This window comes from Protopterus annectens, chromosome 8.part0 (assembly GCF_019279795.1).
Source record: "Protopterus annectens isolate FY-2018-M chromosome 8.part0, PAN1.0, whole genome shotgun sequence".
Lineage (NCBI taxonomy): Eukaryota > Metazoa > Chordata > Ceratodontiformes > Protopteridae > Protopterus > Protopterus annectens.
This window is the reverse complement of record NC_056741.1, coordinates 1,991,545,614-1,991,568,278: the sequence shown is the minus strand read 5'-3', so window position 1 is coordinate 1,991,568,278 and position 22,665 is coordinate 1,991,545,614. Positions and strand designations below refer to the sequence as shown.

Here is a 22,665-nt window from a genome sequence, read left to right as displayed (position 1 = left end):
GGCTTCTTTGTAAGGAGTCCTTGTGCAAAACTTGTCCAACTGGTAGTTCTGGGGGGGGGGGGGGGGGGGGAGGCAAAAAGATCTATGTCTGGACTCCATCATTTGCTTGTCAACATGTTGAAAATCCGTGGTTCTAGTTTCCACTCGTGTGGGTCCATGAGATTTCTGCTTAGTCCGTCTGCCAGTGTATTCAATTTTCCTGGCAGGAATTGAGCTTGTAGGTGCACTTGGTAGGTCAAGGCTGTGTTCCACAATGCCATGGCTAGTCTGCATAGGGGTAAGAAAGTGTACCCCCCTGCTTGTTTATGTGCCATATAACTGTGGTGTTGTCCATCTTTACCAATAGTTGTCCTGGATGAATGTAGTCCTTGAAGGCTGTCAGAGCATTCTGTAAAGCTAACATTTATTTTTGATTGATAAGTAGGTGCATTTGCTTTGCGTTCCATTTGCCCTGAATGCACTTCCATGCCAGGTGAGCCCCCCATGCATAGTCTGATGCATCTGTAGTTAGGGTTTGGGCGGTAGTGTGAATGACAGTCCCTTGTTTTGGTGGCAGGCCTCTGCCCACCATGGGAATTCCAGGCGTAGGCAAGGTATGATAAGAATCATTGTTTCCAGGCTGTGACAATGTTGACTCCATAGACTTTTTAAGTACCACTGTAGTTTCCTCATATGCAGTCTTGCATAGGGAATTAGAAGAATGCAGGAGGCCATGAACCCCAAGGCTTGCAGCATTTGTCTTGCAAATAGTAGGGTTTTTGTGGCCACTTGTTTGAAGTAAGTTACCAAATGAATTTGCTTCTCTGGCATGAGGAAAGCCATCTGGGCAGTTGTATTCAAGCTTGCACCCAGGAATATAATCTGTTGAGAGGGCACCAGTTGTGATTTCTTTTCGTTTATGGTGTACCCCAGACAAGTTAGAACCCTTTTTACAAACGCCAGATGATTTAGAAGTATGTTCTGGTTTTCTGCCTGAATTAGACAATCGTCCAGGTAAGGATATATTTGAGTATTTCATTGCCTGCAAAATGCAATAACTGGAGCCAGGCACTTTGTGAATACCCTGGGCACAGTAGACAAGCCAAAGGACAGTGCAGAGAACTGATAATGCAAGTAGCCTGCTTTGAAGCATAGGTATCTTCTGCAAGATTCCCTGATTGGGATGTTCAGGTATGCTTCTAGAGTTGCCAACAAGGCATCTTTGCCTAGCATAGGAAGTAACTGGTGAAGAGTCAGCATCTTGAATTTTGGAATGTCCAGAATGGTGTTTAGAGTAGACAGGTCCAGAATTGGACGCCATGATTTGTCTTTTCTGGGTACCAGAAAGAGCCTGGAATAGAAACCTTGTCCCTTTTCCTCTTCTGGTACTGGTTGAATAGCCTCCATGTTTAAGAGGGAAAGTACTTGTTTTTGAGCCTCTGCCCACTGATTTGGGGGCAGGTCTGGCCACCTGTTTGGTGTTGGCAATGTGTGGAAATGAAATCTGTATCCCTGGGACACTATATTTAAAACCCATTTGTCCTGGGTTATGAGTTCCCAGTTCTTTGCATGAAGAGCAATCTTTCCCCCCAAAGGGGCGGCTGAAAGGTAAGTGCTTGGTAATTTTAAAAGGAAGTCATTGAGACTATTTACCATAGCGGGGTGTCTTCTTATTTCCAGATTTGGAAGTGGAAGTCCCCCATTGCTTAGTTCTGAGAGTCCCCTGGGACTAAAACCTGGTGCTTTTGGTGTGTCTGGGTTTGGCTTGAGATGATCTGGAAGGAGCTGGAAAAGACCAATTCTTAGTAGGCCAGTGCCTACTAAATCTTGGAGGTTGCACTTGTAAGAAATCTTTAACAGTTTGCATAAATTTAGCTTTATCTTCCATCTTTTTTTAGAACTTCTTCAGCCTTATTACCAAACAGACGGTCCTGATTTAAAGGAGCATCCAACAATTTCGCTTTAACAAGATCAGATAAAGATTGCTCCTTAAGCCAAGCATGCCTTCTAAGCACAGACCCAGTAACAGTAGCCCTGCAGAAGGCCTCTAAAGAATCAAAACCACAATGCAAAGTATGTTTTCTAACTTGTTCAGCAGAATGCAATAAATCCTGTAAATATTTATTTTCCACACAGTCAGGAATCAATATCATTTTCTGTTTAAGCAGTCCAACAATATGCTGTTGATATTTTAACATATGAAATTGGCAGTTTAAAGCCCTGATTGCCAAGGTTAGAGAAGTATAAACCTTCTTACCCCATCTATCCAGCGCCCTGGAGTCTCTATCAGAAGGGGTAGGATTTTTAGCAGTAGAAGCCTTAATGCCCTTGGGCCCCTGAGAAATGGTTTCTGGATCTGCAATAGGATTTTTGAAAAGGAACTTGTGGGACTCAGGAACCCTGTAGTATCTGTCAGGTTTACTAGGAGCTGGAGGCAGGGAATCAGGGGCCATACTGGATTCCGAAAACAAATCATCAACAATGTCTAGTACAGGACGTATAGCCAAGGGCCTATGATGAGGTAGAAGAAGGAAATCCCTAAGCCTCTTTTTTGAATCAGAAAATTCCTGACTTTCCCAGTGGAAATGCTCCCGTAAGGTATGTAAAGTTTCCCCAAAAGAAAAATCCTCAGGAGGGGAATTCAAAGGGAATGGAATCCTCTGCATCAGAATCCTCATAAGTAAGTGTGGACAAATCAAGGTCATTAGAAGAATCAGAAGAAACAGAAACCTGATCAGAAGAATCATAATCAAGCTCAGCCCTAGGCCTCTTAGAGGGGGGGGGGGGTTTGACTACCCCTGATTAGAGTAATTAGATCTTCAGCCATTTTGATTATTTGTTTTTTAGGCATAGGGGCCTAAACATGTGGTCTGGGCATCATTTCTTTTTAGACACAGATCGAAATTTAGGCCTTAGTAATGAAGGTGGAGTCGATTTAATATGCAAGTCTGTAGTCCTGAATACACCCTCAGAACAGCGGCTCCGGACCTATCCAAGGTAGAGACATCCACGGCTCCCATAGGTGAAGCCTCTCACGGCATACCGGACTCCGAATGGGTCTCAGTAGAGACCTGCGAATCAGACGTAGCGGGTATCAGGGGCTGCGAAAGCGCCTCACTGAGTACCGGCAAACTGGCGACTGGCTTAGGAGAAGCGTCATCGGCAGTTTTGGACCGTGGTGGCCTGTCTCTGTCTTTATCTTTGCATTTTTCCAGAATCCCGGTAGTCAAATGGCTAACCGACGACATTTCTGGATAATTAGAACACCAAAGAAATAAACTTTCAAGACCGGAAAAACAACCTAGCGAAAACCACCGCTAATTCAAAAGCCAAGAACTCGACTCAGGCCAGCCCAAAACGTAAAAAACAACAAATTTTATTAAGCCACTGTAAAAGATTTTCGTTAGTACCTTGCACTAACTTCTTCAGACAAGCAAAACATTCACACCATTACAAGTGAGTTTAAATACCAGCATTGAAACACTTAACCACGCCCCTTGCTCTCCCTTTAGCCCCTTAAAGGTACAGATCACAGCTAACTAAGGTGCATTTGCAATTCGGGGCGTGGTTAAGTGTTTCAATGCTGGTATTTAAACTCACTTGTAATGGTGTGAATGTTTTGCTTGTCTGAAGAAGTGCAACGAAAAGCTTTTACAGTGGCTTAATAAAATTTGTTGTTTTTTACGTTTTGGACTGGCCTGAGTCGAGTTCTTGGCTTTTGAATTAGCGGTGGTTTTCGCTAATTTCTGGATAATTAAACCGAGAACCAAAATATTTAGAGGCAAAAATGTACTGACGAAGGATAGTGCACCGATTAAATAAAGCATAAAACCAACAGCAAGGTACATCGTGGTCAGGGCCTAGGCAAGGAATACAGTACGAATGAAAATCTTTGTGAGGTATTTGCTTTCCACAAGTAATGCAATTATTAACTTTTACTGACATCAGTAAGGAGAAAGAAAAAGTTTCCCCAATGGGGTACTTAGCAAGCTGAAGACTTCAGTTCTGAAACTCGAAAAGGAAAATTTTAGGAGTCGGCTGACCGGCACTTGCGAACTGCTTTTGCTTCAGGCACGGCAAGAAAGACTGATGTAATGGCATCAGATGCATGTTTTATACCCTTGGTGACCTGACGTCATGGAAGAATGGACAGCAACCAACGCAGGACCCAAGACTTTGTTATTTAGGCTGACTGAGTGCAACCTGCCAGCAGATTACCCAAATGTAATGACTGCAACAGTGAAACACAAAGAACATCACCAGGACTGGTTTGATGATAATGATGAAGACATTCAGAAGTTGCTGGATAAGAAGCGTGAAGCCTTAAGATCCCACCAGCTACACACTTCATTGTCTCCAAGAAAGTAGCCTACAACTTCATCAAAAGCAAAGCTCAGAGAGATGCAAGACTCCTAGCTCAGCAGAAAGGCAGTTGAGATCTAGAAGTATGCTGATAGCAACAACTCCAAGCATTTCTATGATGCCCTGAAGACCATCTACGGGCCACAGTCCTCTGGAACATCACCACTGCTCAGTGTCGATGGGTCCACCCTGCTCACTGAGAAGAAAGCCATCCTGGAAAGATGGGTTGAGCACTTCAGCAATGTCCTGAATAGGCCTTCCTCTATCAATGCCGAAGCCACTGACCGCATGTCGCAACTCACCATTAACACCTCCCTGGCAGAACCTCCAAAGGAATCAGAGGTTAGGAAAGCAATTAAGCTTCTCTCCAATAGTAAAGCACCAGCCTCTGACTCCATTCCAACCGAAATCTACAAGCTAGGGGAACCAGCCTTGTTACAGAAGCTCGCCGAGCTCTTCCAGACCATGTAGCAACAGGAAGTTATCCCTCAGGAGCTAAAGGATGCTTCCATCATCCATCTCTACAAGAGAAAGGGAAATAGGCAGTCTTGTGACAACCACAGGGGAATCTCTCTCCTGGACATTGCTGGCAATATTCTTGCCAGAGTCCTCCTCAACCGCCCCATTCAACACATGAAGATGGACACCTGCCAGAGAGTCGGTGCAGCTTTAGAGAGGGACGAGGGATACTAGACAGGATATTTGCAGCACATCAAGTTCAGGAGAAGTGCCAGGAAGAAAACAGGGACCTTCACACAACGTTCATGTACCTGACCAAAGCCTTTTACACGGTCAGTCGTGAGGGGCTATGGCGGATCATGGAGAAGTTTGGCTGCCCAGGCAAATTCATCAGTATGGTGTGCCAGTTCCATGATGGCATACTTGCTCGAATACTGGATGATGGAGACTCCTCTGATGCCTTCTCAGTCACCAACGGAGTCAAGCAAGGCTGTGTATTGGCACACATGCTGTTCAGCATGATATTCTCGGCCGTGCTGGCAGATGGGAGCTTCAATGACGAAGAAACAAGCATCAAGATCAGATAAAAGACTGATGGCAGGCTCTTCAACCTGTGGAGACTAGGCCAAGACCAAGGTTGAAGAGGACTTTGTGCTCGATTTCCTGTTTGCAGATGACTGCACACTCAATACTGCCACAGAGGCCCAGATGCAGCAGAGTACGAACTGCTTTTCCACTGCCTGCAGAAACTTTGGCCTCACAATTTATAACAAGAAGACTGAGGTTTGGCATCAGCCCACACCACAGAAGATGTATGCAGAACCAACTATGTTAGCTGAAGTTGAGATCCTGAAGGCTGTTGACAAGTTTACATACCTCGGCAGCACACTCTCCAGATTTGTGAACAATGACGATGAGGTAGACACTTGGATGGCTGCAGGAGTCAGTGTGGGAGAGGAGAGGTATCAAACTGTCCACAAAGCTGAAGGTGTACAAGGCAGTCGTACTGCCCACACTACTGTATGCCTGTGAGACATGGACTGTGCATGAGCGTCATGCCAAAAAGCTGAATCGCTTCCATATGAACTACTTAAGAAGGCTGCTGAAAACTACCTGGCAGGACAAAGTTCCAGACACAGTTGTCCTCTCTCAAGCTGGACTGTCAAGTATCTACACCCTGCTGAGGAGGCTCCAAGTCAGGTGGGCAGGTCACCTAGTACGTATGCCAAACACACGCCTCCCCATAAGACTGTTTCATGGAGAACTTGCAGAAGGCAAATGCACACAAGGTGGGCAGAAAAAACGCTTCAAGGACACACTGAAAGTCACTCTGAAGAGCTTTGGCATTGACCCAGACTCCTGGGAAACCATAGCGTAAGACCGCCCTGCCTGGCGAAGCTGCATCAGCAAAGATACTACCTACTACAAGCAGAGCAGGACTGCAGATGCACAGAGAAAGCGTGAGCTGTGTAAATCCACAGTCAACTCTTTGCCAACCAACCCAAATGACCACTTGTGCCCGATGTGCCGCACAGCTTTCCGAGCCTGCATAGGACTGATCAGCCACAGCCGGACACACCATACTCAACCTCCTCAAATAGGTCCAGGTAGACAGTGTGTTTTTTGTGGTTCATGATGGGGGACCTATAGCTAAGAATGATGTGGAAGGGGGGTCCTTCCTACAGTTAGTTGGACTTTGAGTAACTCTAGAGAGTTGTACTGTTTAACCAGTCTTGAGGTGTATTTGTCTTTAATGTTGATGAATACACCTCCTGCTTTTGTTCTTTCACTTTCATTTTGTGGTCTGAATGTGTGAAAGCCACTGTAGCCTTGCAGGGCCAGGGTGCTCTCTGCAGCCTTGACCCAAGTCTCTTTGACTGCACAGACATCAGCATCTTCCAAAGTAAGGAATGCTTTCAGTGAGTGCAGTTTCTGGTTTAGACTTCTAGCATTAAGCAGCACAACCTTGAGTTTGTTTCTGGAGGATATTTTTACACTGGGAATTTTGTTCTTATGGCACTGCCTAAAATGTCACTATGGGGGAGCAAAGTGCCTTTGCCAGTAACTGAAAGGCAAGAGATGACAGGTGAAGACCATCTCTGGCAAAGCAGCATGGTCTGTCAACCATATCATCCCAGGCTGACAAATACTGGATCACCCTGGAATGACACCAAAAGCTAAGCCAATTGTTTAAGTTGATCATCTTTTGTTTGCATTGAGGCATCATCTTGCGTGAAGGCAGAATGCTGCTTAGGGCTAGGGATATACCTGCCTGGGACACAATCTGAAAGCTCAGCCATGTCTCTCTTCATAGAGTCTAGTGAGGTACGTCTCAAGTTATTCACTCCAACATGAACTATGACAGAGTCATAACTGTGCCCACTGCTGAGAGACTTCAGTGTGTACGTGATTTGGCGGATCCTGTCACCTGACAACCAGCAGACTGTGACTTTCCCCTTGTCTAGCCTGGTGAGGGGGAAATGTACGTGTCTCACTACTGAGACTCTTATGAGCAAGGCATTTGGTTTTGAGGTGTTTTGCCTTAGGGGTTTATTAGCTGAGACACTGATAAGTTTGTCTTTATGTGTAGTTGATTCCGTTGGGACTGTATTGTGTGCAGACGGTTTGCACTTGAGAGGTCTCTGCTCTTTTGATAAGCTTCTAGTGAGCACCTCTGCGTATTAGGGCTTACGTGTTGTGCACTTGGTTTGTGGAAGAGGTGGAGTGTGTGTGTGCTGACAACCTGTTTGTTATCTGGTTTGTTTTTACATAAAAGAGAGCAAGAGCACAGATCCCAGATTCATAGTATAGATACATGTCTCACATATTGTATTTGTATGTTTTAGGAGTCAGTAAACATGAAGCAATTGCTACATTGCCTCAGGATGTCCATGTCAATCAGGCTGGCAGAAGAAACGATCCATCCATTGTCGGGTGTATTCAGTAGTAAGCAGGGGAGGTGGTTAGATGGACCTGGTTTGGCTGTAGGACTAGTAAAATCAGCTAATCTATGGGGAGGTTAGGGAGTAGAAACCCACACCAACGCCTCAAAAAGTGCAGCTAAGTTGCTGTCTGGGCAGCAGTGCACAACTGCGTTGAATGCCGAGAAGAAGGGAAGCTTAGGAGGGTACCCTAGCAGTTATCCAAGGAAAATTTGTCTAAGAGTTTGCATCTGTACAAAGCAGTACTAAATGCCATTGTGCTGTGTGCAAAAGTGGTACTTAAAGAGAAGCGAGGTACAACAGTTTTAACTCAAACTAGCCAATGGTAGAACCCAAAACTGAGCCCTATTCCAACAATCCCCAACTCAGAGGGGTCCTGTGCTGCACATTTCTGCTACAAGCCTTCCTAATGTAGGATGACTGGATTCAGTGCTCAGTTTATGCCAACAGCCTAGATTCAGCATATCTGAACCTAGTCTATGCAAAATGAAACAGAAATGGTATGATATCAAGTGCAGAATAAAAACCATCAAAGCAGCAAGAAATGAAGCAGCAAATCAGTAAAATACAGTTTTACAAGTGCAAAGCAAGCTTAAAATATACTTATTTTTCACGGGTCAAAGAGGGTGCCTTAGATCTACTTTAGATTCAGTCCAGGTCTTTGGCTAGGTCACCAAACTCGGAACATCCCTGCCAAAATGCTCCAATTATCAAATAGGCAAGTACTGAAATAGGTTTAGAATACATTTAGAAAGGCATGTTAGGAATAAACTTCAGATTAGCACATAAGGAGACCCCTGGATTTTGAAAACAGCTATGCTTGTCCTTCTCTTGCTGATTTAAGATTAAATAAAGGCAACTAAGCATGGCGTCTGCAATATGAAGAACTTGGGAAAAAAGATGGACAAAGGAGGGCACAGTGAAGCTTAAGTATAGTAAAAGTAGTTGCAGATAGTTCAGTTCCAGTCTCGGTCTTGCATCTTTTTTTAACTTCAACTCATTCCCTGATCTTAGGACCAACCTCCACCCCAAAGATTAGGAATAAAACCATTTCATATTGGCACACCTACTTCGCTGTGTCACCCAAGTGCTCCTCTTTTTTTACTGCTCATCACTAGTGAAAAGGAATCCTGAAGAAACAATGCATGAACATTTCTGGTCTTTGCTAAGTACTTCTGAAAGGACAATACTTTCATTTGTTGCTAAAGTCACTTTTAGGTGTAAATTTACAAATATTTTCATAGCTGCAGGAATTAAGTCCTGATTAAATGTTAAAACCTCAATGTAACCATCAAAACAATGCATGAAAACTCACCTTCTGAGTTAAGTGTGATAAGGGTCACATTGCTTCCAATATTCTGGTTTCCTGAATGCCCACTGCTAGAAACAGAATCACTTGCCTCAGACCCACTCTCTCCATCTTCATTATGGCTGTCATCATGTCCTGGAACCTTTACAACAATGGTGTTTTGCCTACGGCCAGGAATTGCACTGGGATAGAAACAGAAAACCATCAGACTACATAAAAAGGTTACGGACAACAACTCTGACCAAGTCCATAAAATGTTCTACAAGGTAAACAAACTTCAGGACACACCACATAAGTAATCCCAATATCACTCACATATGGCTCTTTTCAGAAGGGAGAGGAAAAAAAACTTACCATTAAATCTTTCTTGCTTTAATTACAAAAATCTCATGTCAGTGTAGCTGACTTCACTTCTCATTCCACCAACAGGCATCTTCTTAGCTCTTAATGCCTTTCCCACTGCTCTTTTTGCCATATTCATATTTCATGCTTTCCCTAACTTCTATAATCTACTCTAGTTGTCCTTGATTGGGTCTCTGATCTATTTTCATATTACTCAAGTACAACATATGCCAATGCCACCATGTGTTCTCTTTTTAACCAGCACATTTACTGCCAACCATATGCCCCCTTCTAACTGCTGGAGTCCTAATCCCCTTAGATTCTTTCCTGGATTTATAGTTAAAAAATGCTTTATCTCAGATTTAAAATGCATATTTTCTGTATGTCGCCTCCAATCTCTCTTCATTCACGACACCTACATGCTTACTTGTAATTCTCACATCAACTGTCCTTACATATTTATTCCTACATTTTATCAGCTTATTGTCACATTTTCACATTGCTTCTATTATTCAATATGCTGACGACGCTTCTCTTATTTGCTCTGCTCCCACACTCGAAGAACTCAAAGATAAACTGCAAAAGTCATTTCTAGATGTTGAAAATTATCTAAATGAACTTCAACTCATCCTAAACCCAAACAAATCAAAATTAATTACCTTCTCTAACAGGAAATCCAAAGCAAAATCACTGCCTCTCTCCATCTACTCCACTAATGGCACTATAATAGAACCAGTTAACCAAACCAAACTACTTGGTGTCATGCTAGACAACCTAACATTCAACAAACACATCACTCACAATAAAGAAAGTTCACATCAAACTTGGTGCTCTATATACGGCCAAACCTTACCTTACTCAAAATGCCAGACTAGCCACAGTCAGATCCCACCTCCTATCTACTCTTCTCAACTTTTCCCTAACCTGCCCAAGTATGATTTACTTCTACTTGATTCTTGCTAAAACAAAATAGCACATTTTGCTGCTTATATACCCAACAGGACCAATCATTGCCTTGCTCTTCAAAAATTACACTGGCTTGAATTTCCCAATCTGTTATTGCTCAATCAGCTCACCACTGCCCGCTCTGTTATCCACACACCTGAAAACTGCCCTGCACTCTCCAACCTAGTGCAACTAAATACCAACCCCAGGACCCTTAGATCATCCAATAAACTTATACTCAAGGTTACAAAGTCCCATAATTACTTCAGTGACTCTCTCTTCTCCTTCAAAGTAGCCAAACAGTGGAACCTATTATCCCAGAATATCTTAAAAAAATGCAGATCGTCATAGCTTCAAAAACCTCCTACAAGAATACCTTACTCAACAATGGCTATGTTCCTGTAATACTCCTGGTTAGTTTCTCATGCCTTCGATCAAATATTTTCTGTTCTATCTAAATACCACAATGGCTTTTAGTTATACATCTAATGAGTTTCATATTACTGTCTGTAATAAGCCTTAAGAAATGTAATGTTTTCTGTTTTGCATTCACTTTTTTGTAAACTATGATTGTTGGCAACTGTCAAACTTTTTGTATATTGTTTGTAAATATTTTAATAATTTTTGTAATCTTTTTGTACTATTGTTATGGAGCTTATCTCCCTGGGTCTCCACTGAAAACTGGCTACTTGCCCAGCTGAAGTCTACCTGGTTAACAAATGTAAAATAAATAAATAAATTACAGAGGTTCATTTACTTTTCCACAGTACAAACCACATGTCTTAGAAGTGTCATAATTTCTTCACCTTTTCTGATTTGGTCTCACTATCTGCTTCACAGTAAATATTTTCTGTTTTGCTGGTTGCTGCTCTTGGTCTACCCCTTACTAACTTTATGCCACGGTACATCACCTCAATATTCACTTAACAACTATTATACAATGACAAGTCAAAAACATTCAAAAACGTGCAAGCTGATTACTCAGCCAAACCAGCATGCCCATTTTAATCGAGCATATGTCAAAAGAAAAACGTCCATTCGCACGGCCTTTCTTCTATTAATATATGCCAAGGTGTTCCAGTTTTCTTGAGCTAAGAGTCAAGAGGTACATACAAAAGACACAGAAAACACAAGGAAAATCAGGTACATTATAAGACTAAAGAAACGTACCTGATTTTCCTTGCATTTTTGCCTCTAAACTGTCAACGTTTCACAATTGCTTCACAGTTTCTTTAATAAAAAAAAGAAAAAGAAAGCAATGGAGATCTTCACATGTCAGTTGCTTGCTTTCCAAAGCACTGATGTACAATATAATTCTGGGAATTAAGCCACACCAACATTGGGTAAATCATCAATATACCACACCCAGTCATTGGTTACTGCTATATTATTCTATACCTCAATGAAGTATTGTAATTGAATCCAACTGTTTTTTTTTTTTTTTTATCTCTAGTTGGTTCTGAATCATCACAACCCAATTTCAGTATTCTTATACTAACATTCCTTGCAAAATATCTATCTACAAAGGTTTCTATCAATCCAAGTCAACATAAGAAGAAGTTATGTACTTACCATAACGTTCCATGTTTGTAGTACATCTCCCCTACATTCTTGCTGGATGGGTTCAGAGCTGATTCTTGGCTCCAACTCGGCTGATACTAAAGCTCGAGAGCTTTTACTGGCTCGAGGCCAACCCCTATCCCATGATGCCTCACGGCAATTCCCAGATCTTGTTTGCAAGAAAGTAAATAGGTACATAATAGTAAGTAAACTCTCAATAACTATGCACATACAAACAGAATACTCTGTATTACTAACCATGCAAGTGGACGGACAACTACAACCAGGTCAGACAGCATAATGGATAGTCTACCAGTTCCTCCAGGAAACAGGAAGGGGGAAAGAGGGTGGTACGCAAGAATGTAAGTGAGATGGACTACAAACATGGAACGTTATGGTAAGTACATAACTTCTTTATGTTATGTAGTCCTATCTTGCCATAATTCTTGCTGGATGGGACAGCGTCCCTAGCACCTTTATCCCGGGTGGCTCAAGTGAAGAGACTCTTCAGCACAGTGGACCAAAGGATAGCCTGTCCCAGGAGGCCAAATACGATTTGTAATGAGTGACAAAGATATGAGGTCTTGCCCAAGTAGTTGCTGCACAAATGATATCAATTGGGAGTTTTGATCTAAAGGCATAGGAAGTTGATACTGCTCTGGTTGAATGGCCTGTTACTTTGGCAGGTAATTGTTTGCCAGCAGTTTTGTAAGCAAATGCAATGCAGTCTGAAAGCAATTTAGACAAAGTGACCTTAGAAACAGGCAAGCCTTTATTTTTGTCTGAGAAGGAAACAATTGGTCTGATTTTCGAAATTCTTTAGTCCTGTGCAGGTAAAATCAGAGAATTCTGTGAACATCCAATTGGTGTAGTCTGCATTCTGATTTATTACTATGATTCAGGAAGAAAACGGTTAATTCGATAGTTGTGTTGAGATTATGATCTGAACATACCTTAGGAAGAAAGGAAGGATTAGTTCTAAGTGTGACTCTGTCCTTGTGGAAAACAATGTAAGGAGGTCAAATGGTGAGGGCTTGCAATTCTGAAACTCTCATAGCAGATGTTATAGCCACTAAGAACAATGTCTTCCAAGACAAGAATTTCAGATCCAATGAAGAAGATGGTTCAAAAGATGGAGAAATTAAAGATGTGAGACCTAGGTTCACGTCCCAGGGCTCTGGTGGTTGCCTGATTGGAGGTCTGAGAAGGAAGTCTCCTTTCAAAAAGGTTTTGCATAAAGAGTGGGACATGACTGGATTTCCCATGTAGCCAAAATAATAATTAGAGATGGCAGCTAATTGATCTCTAATAATAGCAGCTGCAGCTCCTTCTTCAAAAATGGATGTCGGGAAGGACAGGATAGACTCTATGGGAGCTGAGAAGGGATCTATGCCTTGGTTTGCTGCCCAAATGGAGAACCTTTTCCATTTACTGGAATATTATTTCCTGGTGGAAGGCTTATGCGAAGAAATCAGAATGTGTTTGACTGTAGGGTCAAGGAAAACACACCTGGCTATTTGTGGAACTGGAGCAGCCATGCTGTCAATTTCAGGTTTGGATAGTAGGATGGAATTGCCCTGATTGATGAATCAGGAGGCCTGGAGATGGTTCCAGAATCCATGGTTCCTCCAAGAGATAAGGCCACAGGAAGGGGAACCAGATTTGGCGAGGCCAGTAAGGAGCAATGAGGATCAGGGTACTCTTCAACCGTTTTGCTTTCTGAATCACTTTTGGTATGAGAGGAAAGGGTGGAAAAGCATAAAGGAGTCCTGGAGGCTAATTGTGGACCAAAGCATCCCTGGGTGACATCCCCGGATGGGGAATTAGGGCAAAGTAGCTGCTGCATTTGGTATTCATGTACATGGCTAATAGGTCGCAGCAAGGCTGGTCACATTTGCGAAGAATCGCTTCCGCAACTTCTGAATTCAGGGACCACTCGTGAGGCATCAGAATTGCTCGACTGAGTTTGTCTGCTATCACAGTGGACTTCTCCGGAATGTACGTTGCTACCAGAAAGTGTTGAGGGTCCATCGCCCATTTCCATACTCTTAGAGCCTCTCGACAAAGTGGGTAAGATTTGGTTCCCCCTTGCTTGTGTATGTACCACACTACAGACATGTTGTCTGACTGAATCACAATTGTCCCAGTGGGAAGAGAAATGTGAAGTGCTTGCAACGCATATAGCACCACTCTCATCTCCAGAACATTTATGTGCAAGTGGTTCTCACGATCCTGCCAAATAACATGGACCATCATTCCCAGATAATGCCCCCCCACCCTATCTAGGAGGCGTCCGTGGTCAAGACTGCATTTTGTTGAGGGGAAGCAAGTGGGCGACCTAGATGAAGTTTATCCGTACGTAACCACCATGTTAGATCCTTCTTGCAGGAGTTTGTGATGAGTATTTGGTGAGACAGGGGGAGATCCTGCATTGACCAATGGGCAAATAGTAGCCACTGAAGTACTCTCATGTGCAAATGGGCTAGGGGAACTAAGAGAATGGTGGAAGCCATAGTCCCTAGGACCTGAAGGACTATCCTGGCCTGTACCTTTGTCTTTCTTCAGTAAGAATCTGACTAGGTTGTGCAATGATTCTATCCTTTCTGGTGTCAGTTTTGCTGTCGTGGTGGTTGAGTCTATTTCTGAACCTAAAAAGACAATACGCTGCAATGGAGATAAGGCTGATTTTTTTAGGTTTATTGTAATGCCTAATCTGATGCACAAGGAAAGAGTCTCATCCCTGGTTCTGATTAGTTGGTGCTTGGTGGTAGCAGTGAGGAATCAATCATCCATGTATGGAAACACCTGGAATCCTTGACGTCTCAGGTGAGCAGTTACCACTGCAATGCATTTGGTGAATACTCTGGGGGCTGTAGTAAGGCCAAAGGGCAGTGTTCGAAATTGAAAATGACCGACTCCCAGCCAAAAGATGTCTTCTGGAACACCTGTCCATTTTAATGTGGTAGCACGCATCCTGAAGATCTATGAAGCACATCTAATTGTCTTTCCCGATAAAGGGAAATATCGACTGCAGAGTGATCATACGGAACTTCGATTTCTTTACAGACTTGAGTTTGCTGAGATCTAGAATTGATCTCCAGTCCACTGTCTTTTTTGGAACTAAAAAGAATCGTGAGTAAGTTCCGAATCCTATTTGCTCTGTGGGGACTTCTTGGATGACTCTTTTTTTGAAGCAATGAGATGACCTCTGAAGTTGCACAGTCAAATTGAATGGGTGGCACCGTCTGGTAGAGACCAGTTTACCAGGGGATCGGAAATAAAGGGAATAAGGTAACCTCTGGAAATTATGGTTTGTACCCAACGATCTTGGGAAATTTGTAGCCAGGTGCTTGGGTACAGTGAAAAACAACCCCCGACTGCCTCCAGAAACGGACAATCGGGCAACCCCTCAGGGGCGATGGAAGGGATGATCAGAGAAGGTATCTCTATCTCCCTGATGTTGCCAAGGCGGCATCCTCCATTATATCCTCCCCCTCTGCCTCTAGGGGAGGGTTGACCTTGTGCCTGAGGGAAACCTTTTGGGGATTTATGGAACCACATTTTCCCTCTTGTTTGACCCTTGGGATAGGGTCTAAGAAGGAAGGGAGAAACGGACACTGACAGCAGATAAGGTTTTCCCTTCCTGCTCACACCTGGTCAAAGTCTCTTTTACCTGCGGTCCACAAAAAGTTGAATCATCAAAGGGGACGTTGGTAAAGGAAGACAAAGGATTCCGTGAAGTTACATAGACACATCCAGGAATGTCTCCTAAGAGAAATTTCTGCTGTGGCTGCCCTGCTCGCTCCATCAGCTGCATAAGAAATCGGCCTCATGGAGGAGTTAGCTATAGAGGTAAGGGTGGAGAGCTGCGCAGATATCTTGTCCGTGGATCCCGAAGCTACTGAAACTTGAAGGGTATCTCACAACTCCTTCAGGATATCCCTTTGAAGTCTAGTAAAATGGAATAGGTAATTCAATGATCGTAAGGTAAATGCCGCTGAAGAAAAGGTAAGCTTTCCATACCTATCCATCGTCCTGGACTCTTTATTAGGAGGATGGACATTAGAAGATGTCTCGGACAACTCCTTTTTTGTGGCCGCTGCTACCACCATAGCATCCACAGGAATTCCCTTAGAAAGAAAGGACTCATCTTCCAGAGCAGTCAAATTTGTTTGGCCTCCTCGGGACAAGCTCCACTGTGTCCAGGGAGGTCCAGGCCTTCCGGGATATGACCCACAAGAGTTGGTCATAAGGTGGTATCACCCAGGAGGTGGAAGGTTAGGAACCAAAGACCTAAAGGTACACTGATTCATCCTCAGTAGGGTTAGAGGTCTTCCAATCACCCCTCTGTCTAAGGATTTCAAGGATGTCTGCAAAAGTGACATCCTCAGAGGGGGATCTTGGGGACCCTTCTGAGTCATCCAAATCAGTGTCTGACGTGACTGACTCAAGTGAGTCAATGTGCTTCCTCTTACAAAGTCTCTTCCGAGAGAGCTCCCCAGTGGGATAATCTGGGGAGGTCTCAGAAGAGAGGACGCCTCCAATGGGGGCTCCTTGAGTCTCTGGTTCCCTATGCTGAGGTGGAGGCAGGGGAGAAGAGGTTGCTACCGGTTGCTGGAGGAACATCGGGTCCAAAGGCAGGGCTTTGGCACTGGACAAAGCTTTCTCTATTGCTTCGAAAGCCTTCCCACCCCACTCCAAAGAAGACCTCCGCTCTGAGGAAACGGAGGGTCGGCTCCAAGCAGTAAGGTTCCGAAGCAGACATGGGAACTGAGCTCAGATGAGCTGACGCACCGAGAGGGAGGGTCGGTTCCAAAGAAAAAACGGGGTGACTATCCCTCTGGGAGTCGACTCGAGAGCATCAGCTCCCAGACCCCTTGGCTCCAGACTGAGCTGACAAGGATAGTCATCAGTTCCGAGGAAGCAGGAAGAATTCTGGGAACTGAAGGATCCAGCACAGAAGGACCCGAAATGTTCGACTCCGAAAGCTAAGCAGTCGGAGGAGAAGCAGTAGTCTGAATATGGGATGGATCCAAAGTTTTTGGGTCTGGAAGGGCTAACTTTTTAGCCAGAGCCGGGTCACAGAGCAGCCTCTTCACCACCCGCTCGATATCCTCATCCGAAAGTGCCCTGGAGGAATGGGTGGAGATAGAAGGAGATCTCCTCCTCTACTATAGGAGATCTCAAAGTAGGTGAGATAGGGGCCATAACCGGTGAATGTCTCGAAACCAAAGGCTGCCTCGGCACAGAGGAAACAGATGGCACCAAGACAGAAGAAGTGGAATCAGAGCCAGAACTCCTCAACTCCATCACTTTAGACTTCTTAGATGGCTCCAAAACTGGAACCGATGAAGATTTTCTCTTTAAAGTTTTGGGAACTGTCTGACCAAGTTCCAGTTGTTCCTGGAAGGAACTAGTCATAACACCCCTGTCAATCAATTTGCGTTTTCTCTCATTAAGAACCCTAGTACTACAGACATGACAGAAAGTACAGGGTTCTTGTAAATGAGCCTCTCCCAGACAGTACACACAGCTAATGTGACGGTCAGTCAATGACCTTTTTTTTGTGAACACTTATCACATTTCTTGAACCCAGAAGGGTTATGTTATGTTCTCTATCTTTGTCTTTGGACATGCTGACAAGAAAACAAAGCTAACAATAATAACAATGATAACTATAACCAGCAGGCAAGCTATGAAAAGAAGAAAAAAAAAACTTTTTTTTAAAGGGAAGAAGGACTAGCACTCAGAGAGGAAAGGCCCCCTAATTTAAACGGGCAACTACGGCCCTCTAACTAAAATGGGCCATACAATCCTAAGAAAAAGGGGATAGGGGATCAAGCACACATTACAATCACAGAAAAAAGGTAACAACTATTTAGAAAGAAATATAAAGAAACTAGACAGAAAATATCAGGATTTACCAGATTTACCAAAAAATCTTCTACTTAGCCAATGAGCCAGTAAGGAGACAACCTCAAAGCTTTCACATCAAACGAGATCTGGGGAATTGCCATGAGGCACGATGGGATAGGGGTTAGCCTTGAGCCAGTAAAAGCTCTCGAGCTTTAGTATCGGCCAAGTCGGAGCCGAGAATCAGCTCCGAACCCATCCAGCAAGAATGATGGCGAGATAGGACTACATAACATGGTTTATTTCAATGCACACTGAGATGAAGATCTTACTAAGGTCCAACCCAAACTTCAGTCTCGGCTTGAGCACTGTAACAGACAGTCAGGAAGTGGTGGGAGTAAACAGTCAATGCCAAGTTGCCCACTCAGTAGGATCCATAGGTGTGGGACACCTGTGGGTTAAGATGGCAGAGGTACCAATCCCGTCCATGCAAGAAAAAAATGTATGACATTGGAGTGCATGCCTATCAATTAATCTCTAGCTCTGCACAGCAGGTATGCAGAAGCATGCACCAACAATTTATAACAGCAGGCTGCACACTATATACCAACCAAAACAGAGCAGGTTTAAAAAGCAGTAGGTAATTTTTTGATTCAAGGGATAAAGCCAATGATCTCAGAAGCTTGTCTTCCAGATGGAGTGTCCTCTGATGCTGGGAAAAAGGGGGAAGCACATAAGTCAGTGGAAGAGGAGGACTTGACACTTGTAGAGAGACTGTGAGGCCAAAAAGAATGTCCAAAACTTACTCTCTCCCTAGAATAGAGGCTAGTAGCCCATGGATCTACCAGTAAAAGTCACTGACAGTCTTTCAAAAAAAGCACATCTGCAGAAATGTAGAATTTCACAAACATTCAGTATCTCAATAACCAGAAAGCCAGGCAGGGTATCAGCAGCTCTTCTGTTTGGCCTGACCTGATCTTCTATAAAATGCTATGGAATTCCTTCCAAGTCTTGTTTCTGATGTAAAGAACACAATGCAATAAATCAGAATAACACTTGCATTGGATTTCATATATTGGAGTTTTCTTCAGTATTACATAAGCTATCCCCCATGACAAAACCATGTGCCACTTTTTTTTGCATCATTTTTATAAACATGAAAGGTACAGTTGTGAAAGGTACTTAAAATAACTGAAGATCCTTGTAAGACAAATCAGTGCAGTACCACATCATGACATTTAGATTTACCTTTCTTCTGTTTCTCAGTCTTTGAAGTGATTTCCTTCAAATGTCTCATGTCTCTAAAGTACTGATATAATGGGTATAAGACATAAAAAAAAGCATCATATTCTCTCCTGCAATTGTTGAGCCTGAAAGCAGAAGCGTGCTTATGGAAGACAAACACCTAGTTCTGAGCCAAAAATAGGTATAAAAAGAGTTAAGTACTTACCATAACTTGGCATCTGTGTTATCCTGTGTCATTATACATTACCGCAGAGTCTTGACTCCAACATCGGATCCAAGCCAGCAACATTCAACTGACAGATCCAAGGCTCAAGCTCCTCCCTCTCCCATAATGCTCTGCTGCCCTCTAATCCTCAGATCGAGTTTGCCAACATATCTCCTAAATGCTACTCCTAGAAAAAGCAGGGGAGGAAAGAGCCCGGAACACAAAAACACCCTAACTTCCTCCAAGATCCAGCAAGGTAGAGGGATGGCAGGAGGGAAATATGATGAATAATGACATAGGATAACACAGATGCCAAGTTATGGTAAGTACATAACTCTTTATCTGATGTTATCCATGTCATTATTCATCACCGTAGGGTCAGAATCCCCAGCTAACATTTATCCTGGGAGACCTCAAGGAAGGACATGGAGCACTCTGGACCCAAAAGAAGCCCAGCTCCAGGAAATTAAATCCAGCTTGTAATGGGATATAAATGTGTGAGGATTAAACCAAGTGGCAGCAGCACAAATGTCAACAATAGAAAATATAGCCAAGAACGCAGAGGAAGTAGCCACAGACCTCACAGAATGGGCCCTGATTCTTTCTGGAACTTCAAGATCCTAATGTCATAGACTGTGGAGATGCAGCTAGAGATCCATCTAGAAACAGTCACCTTAGAAACTGGGACACCACATCTATTCAGGGAGAAAGCCACAAAGACCTGATCTGACTTGTGAAATCATTTGGTCCTATGTAGATAGAAGCAAAGTTGCCTGTGTACATCTAAGGTATGCAGAATGTACCCTCCTTTACTGGAATAATTAGGAAAGAACACTGGCAACTGAATAAATTGGTTTACACTGGATTCAGAAGCAACCTTAGGCAAGAAAGTGGGATTCATCCTAAGAGATACTCTGTCCTTGTGAAAGATCATTTATGGAGGAGAAATGGAAAGAGCTTGCACTTCAGAAACCCTCCTAGCTGAAGTTATAGCAAAGAGGAAGGCTGTTTTTCATGACAAGAATTTAAGATCACATGAACTAGCAGGCTTGAAATGACTCCTATTCAGAGAATGCAGTACTAAGGTTAAGTCACAATGAGGTGATGGATCCTTAATAGATGGCCTTAGAAGGAAAACTCCCTTCATGAATGCTTTACAAAGCCTGGAAGAAAACACAGACTCACTGTTCTCATGAAAATTAGAAACTGCCACCAACTGAAGCTTAATAGTAGAGAAACTTGCACCTGCTTGGAGAAGAGAGGACAAAAACAAAAAGATACCTGGAACAGAGGCAGAAATGGGGTCCAGATTCCTGCTCTTAGCCCAGCTAGAAAACCTTTTCAACTTACTACTATAAACCTCTCTGGTGGAAGCTTTCTGGGAGGCTAGAATAATATGCTTAATGGGGGACACCAGCCTGGACTGTTTCAAGATCACTGGAATTGGAGAAACCATACGGTTAAATGAAGGGTCCGAAGATTTGGAAGAGGAAGCCCCAAAGGATGAGAGATCAGATCCTGAAGATGATCCAGTACCCAGGGACGACACATCAGATGAGACAGGATGAAGGAAAAAGTACAGTTGTGTACACTTACCATAAATGTAGATGTTCGACTGCATCACTGTTGCAGTCATTACACTTGGGTTATCTGCTTGCAGGTAAGCCCTCAGTCGGCCTGAATACCAGAGATTTAGTATTTCTGTGTCGGTTGCTGTTGCTCCAGTACTGACGTCAGGTCATCAGGGGTATATAAACAAGCAGCCAATGCCATTACCTCAGTTTTTCTTGCCCCAAATGTCATAAGCCCACCAACAGGGAGCTAAGCTATGGTGGGAAAATCACCACCAGTAAAAAGTAAATACCAATACCAAAACCCCTGCAAGGGATGAGTAATATACACAGAGAGGAGAGAGAGACAGAAAAGGGGTCTGGAGGGAGGGAAACCAGGACTGCAACAGTGAGTACACTCGAACATCTACATTTATGGTAAGTGTACCCAACTGTACTATGTTCTTCGTGTTTCATTGTTGCAGTCATCACACTTGGGTTGATTCCCAAAGCTGAAGAAAGGGTGGAGGCAGTGAAGAAGAGTTTGGGCTGGCTAGTATGCCCTGCAGGACTGCAGTTGCAAAACCCACCCTAGATTTGGAAAATATAGGCAAGTTGAAATGCTTGGTGAATGTTTGTACAGAACTCCAGGTAGCAGCCTCCAGAATGTTCCTGGTAGGGACTCCCCTGAGGAATCCTGCAGAGGTAGAAGTTGCCCTAGTGGAATGTGTTCTGACCCCCTGAGGGGTTGGTTTCCCATGATGTTTGTAGCAGAAATGGATACAGTGTGCCATCCATTTGGAAACTGTCTGTTTTGAAATGGCCTTGCCCTCTGCCCCTGGTGCAAAGCTTAGTAATAACTGGTCAGATTTCCTGAAGGGCTTAGTCTTATCTAGATAGAATCTGAAGTGTCGGTGCACATCTAAGGAGTGCAGGATCCTTTCCCGTTTACTTTGAGGAATAGAGAAGAAGGTTGGCAAAAGGACAGATTGGTTGAGAGCCACACTGGACACCACTTTGGGCATAAAAGAAGTATTAATCCTAAGGGAGACCTTGTCAGCATGAAAAATAATGAAGGGTTCCACAGCCATCACTGCTTGTAGCTCAGACACTCGTCTAGCTGAAGTGATGGCTAGAAGCAATGCTGTTTTCCAAGAGAGGAATTTTAACTCTGCTGATGCTGCAGGCTCAAAAGGGGGTAGCATGAGCTTTTCCAGTACAAAGTTAAGGTCCCAAGCAGGGGTGGGTGCTCTCCGTGGTGGCCTTAAATTGTTCACCCCTGTCAGCAACTGTTTGATGTGAGGGTGAGAGAAGAGGGATGGCTCAGTGTTGTAATGAGCTGAGATGGCAGATGCATGAATCTTAATGGAGGAGAAGGATAGGCCTCTGTGGAGTAGATTTAAGTACTCCAGGATTAGAGGTGGGGGGGGCAAGGTTGTGTCCTCTCCTTTAGACTGAATCCAAGAATAATACCTTTTCCACTTATCAGCATAGGATTTCCTTGTACTGGGTCTTCTGGCTTCCAGAATGACGTCTAGCATCTGTTTGCTTAGGCTGGTTACAGGGGGAGAATTCAAGGAATAAGCCAGGCTGCAAGACTCAGGGTTTGCAGTTGCGGATGCAAGATCTGTCCCCCCTGCTGAGTGAGGAGGGTTGGGCTCTGGGGTAGGTGCCAGGGTGGCACTGGTGAAAGGCTGCACAGTAGTTGGTACCAGTGCTGGTGTGGCCAGCCTGGGGCAATCAAGATTGCCCTTGGTCTTTCCTGTCTTATCTTGAGCAATATTCTTGATAGAAGGGTCAGAGGGGGGAAAAGCATAGATTGACAGGTTTACCACAGGAATGATAGGACGTCCACTTTCCAGGCCCTGCTGTGAGGTGTCCTGGTACAGAATTTGCTGAGCTGGTAATTGCAGG

General features: G+C 43.7%; 1 protein-coding gene across 3 annotated transcripts in view; it reads right to left on the bottom strand.

Annotated features, from left to right (window-relative positions):
* The window catches only part of LOC122809794 (BTG3 associated nuclear protein), a 1,260,844-nt gene that overhangs the window by 874,989 nt on the left and 363,190 nt on the right, over positions 1 to 22,665 (bottom strand). For all 3 annotated transcript variants that reach the window (XM_044081537.1, XM_044081535.1, XM_044081536.1), the window contains exon 6: positions 9,058 to 9,233. In XM_044081537.1, the coding sequence (XP_043937472.1) occupies positions 9,058 to 9,233 (176 nt within the window). The remainder of the gene's footprint in view (positions 1 to 9,057; positions 9,234 to 22,665) is intronic.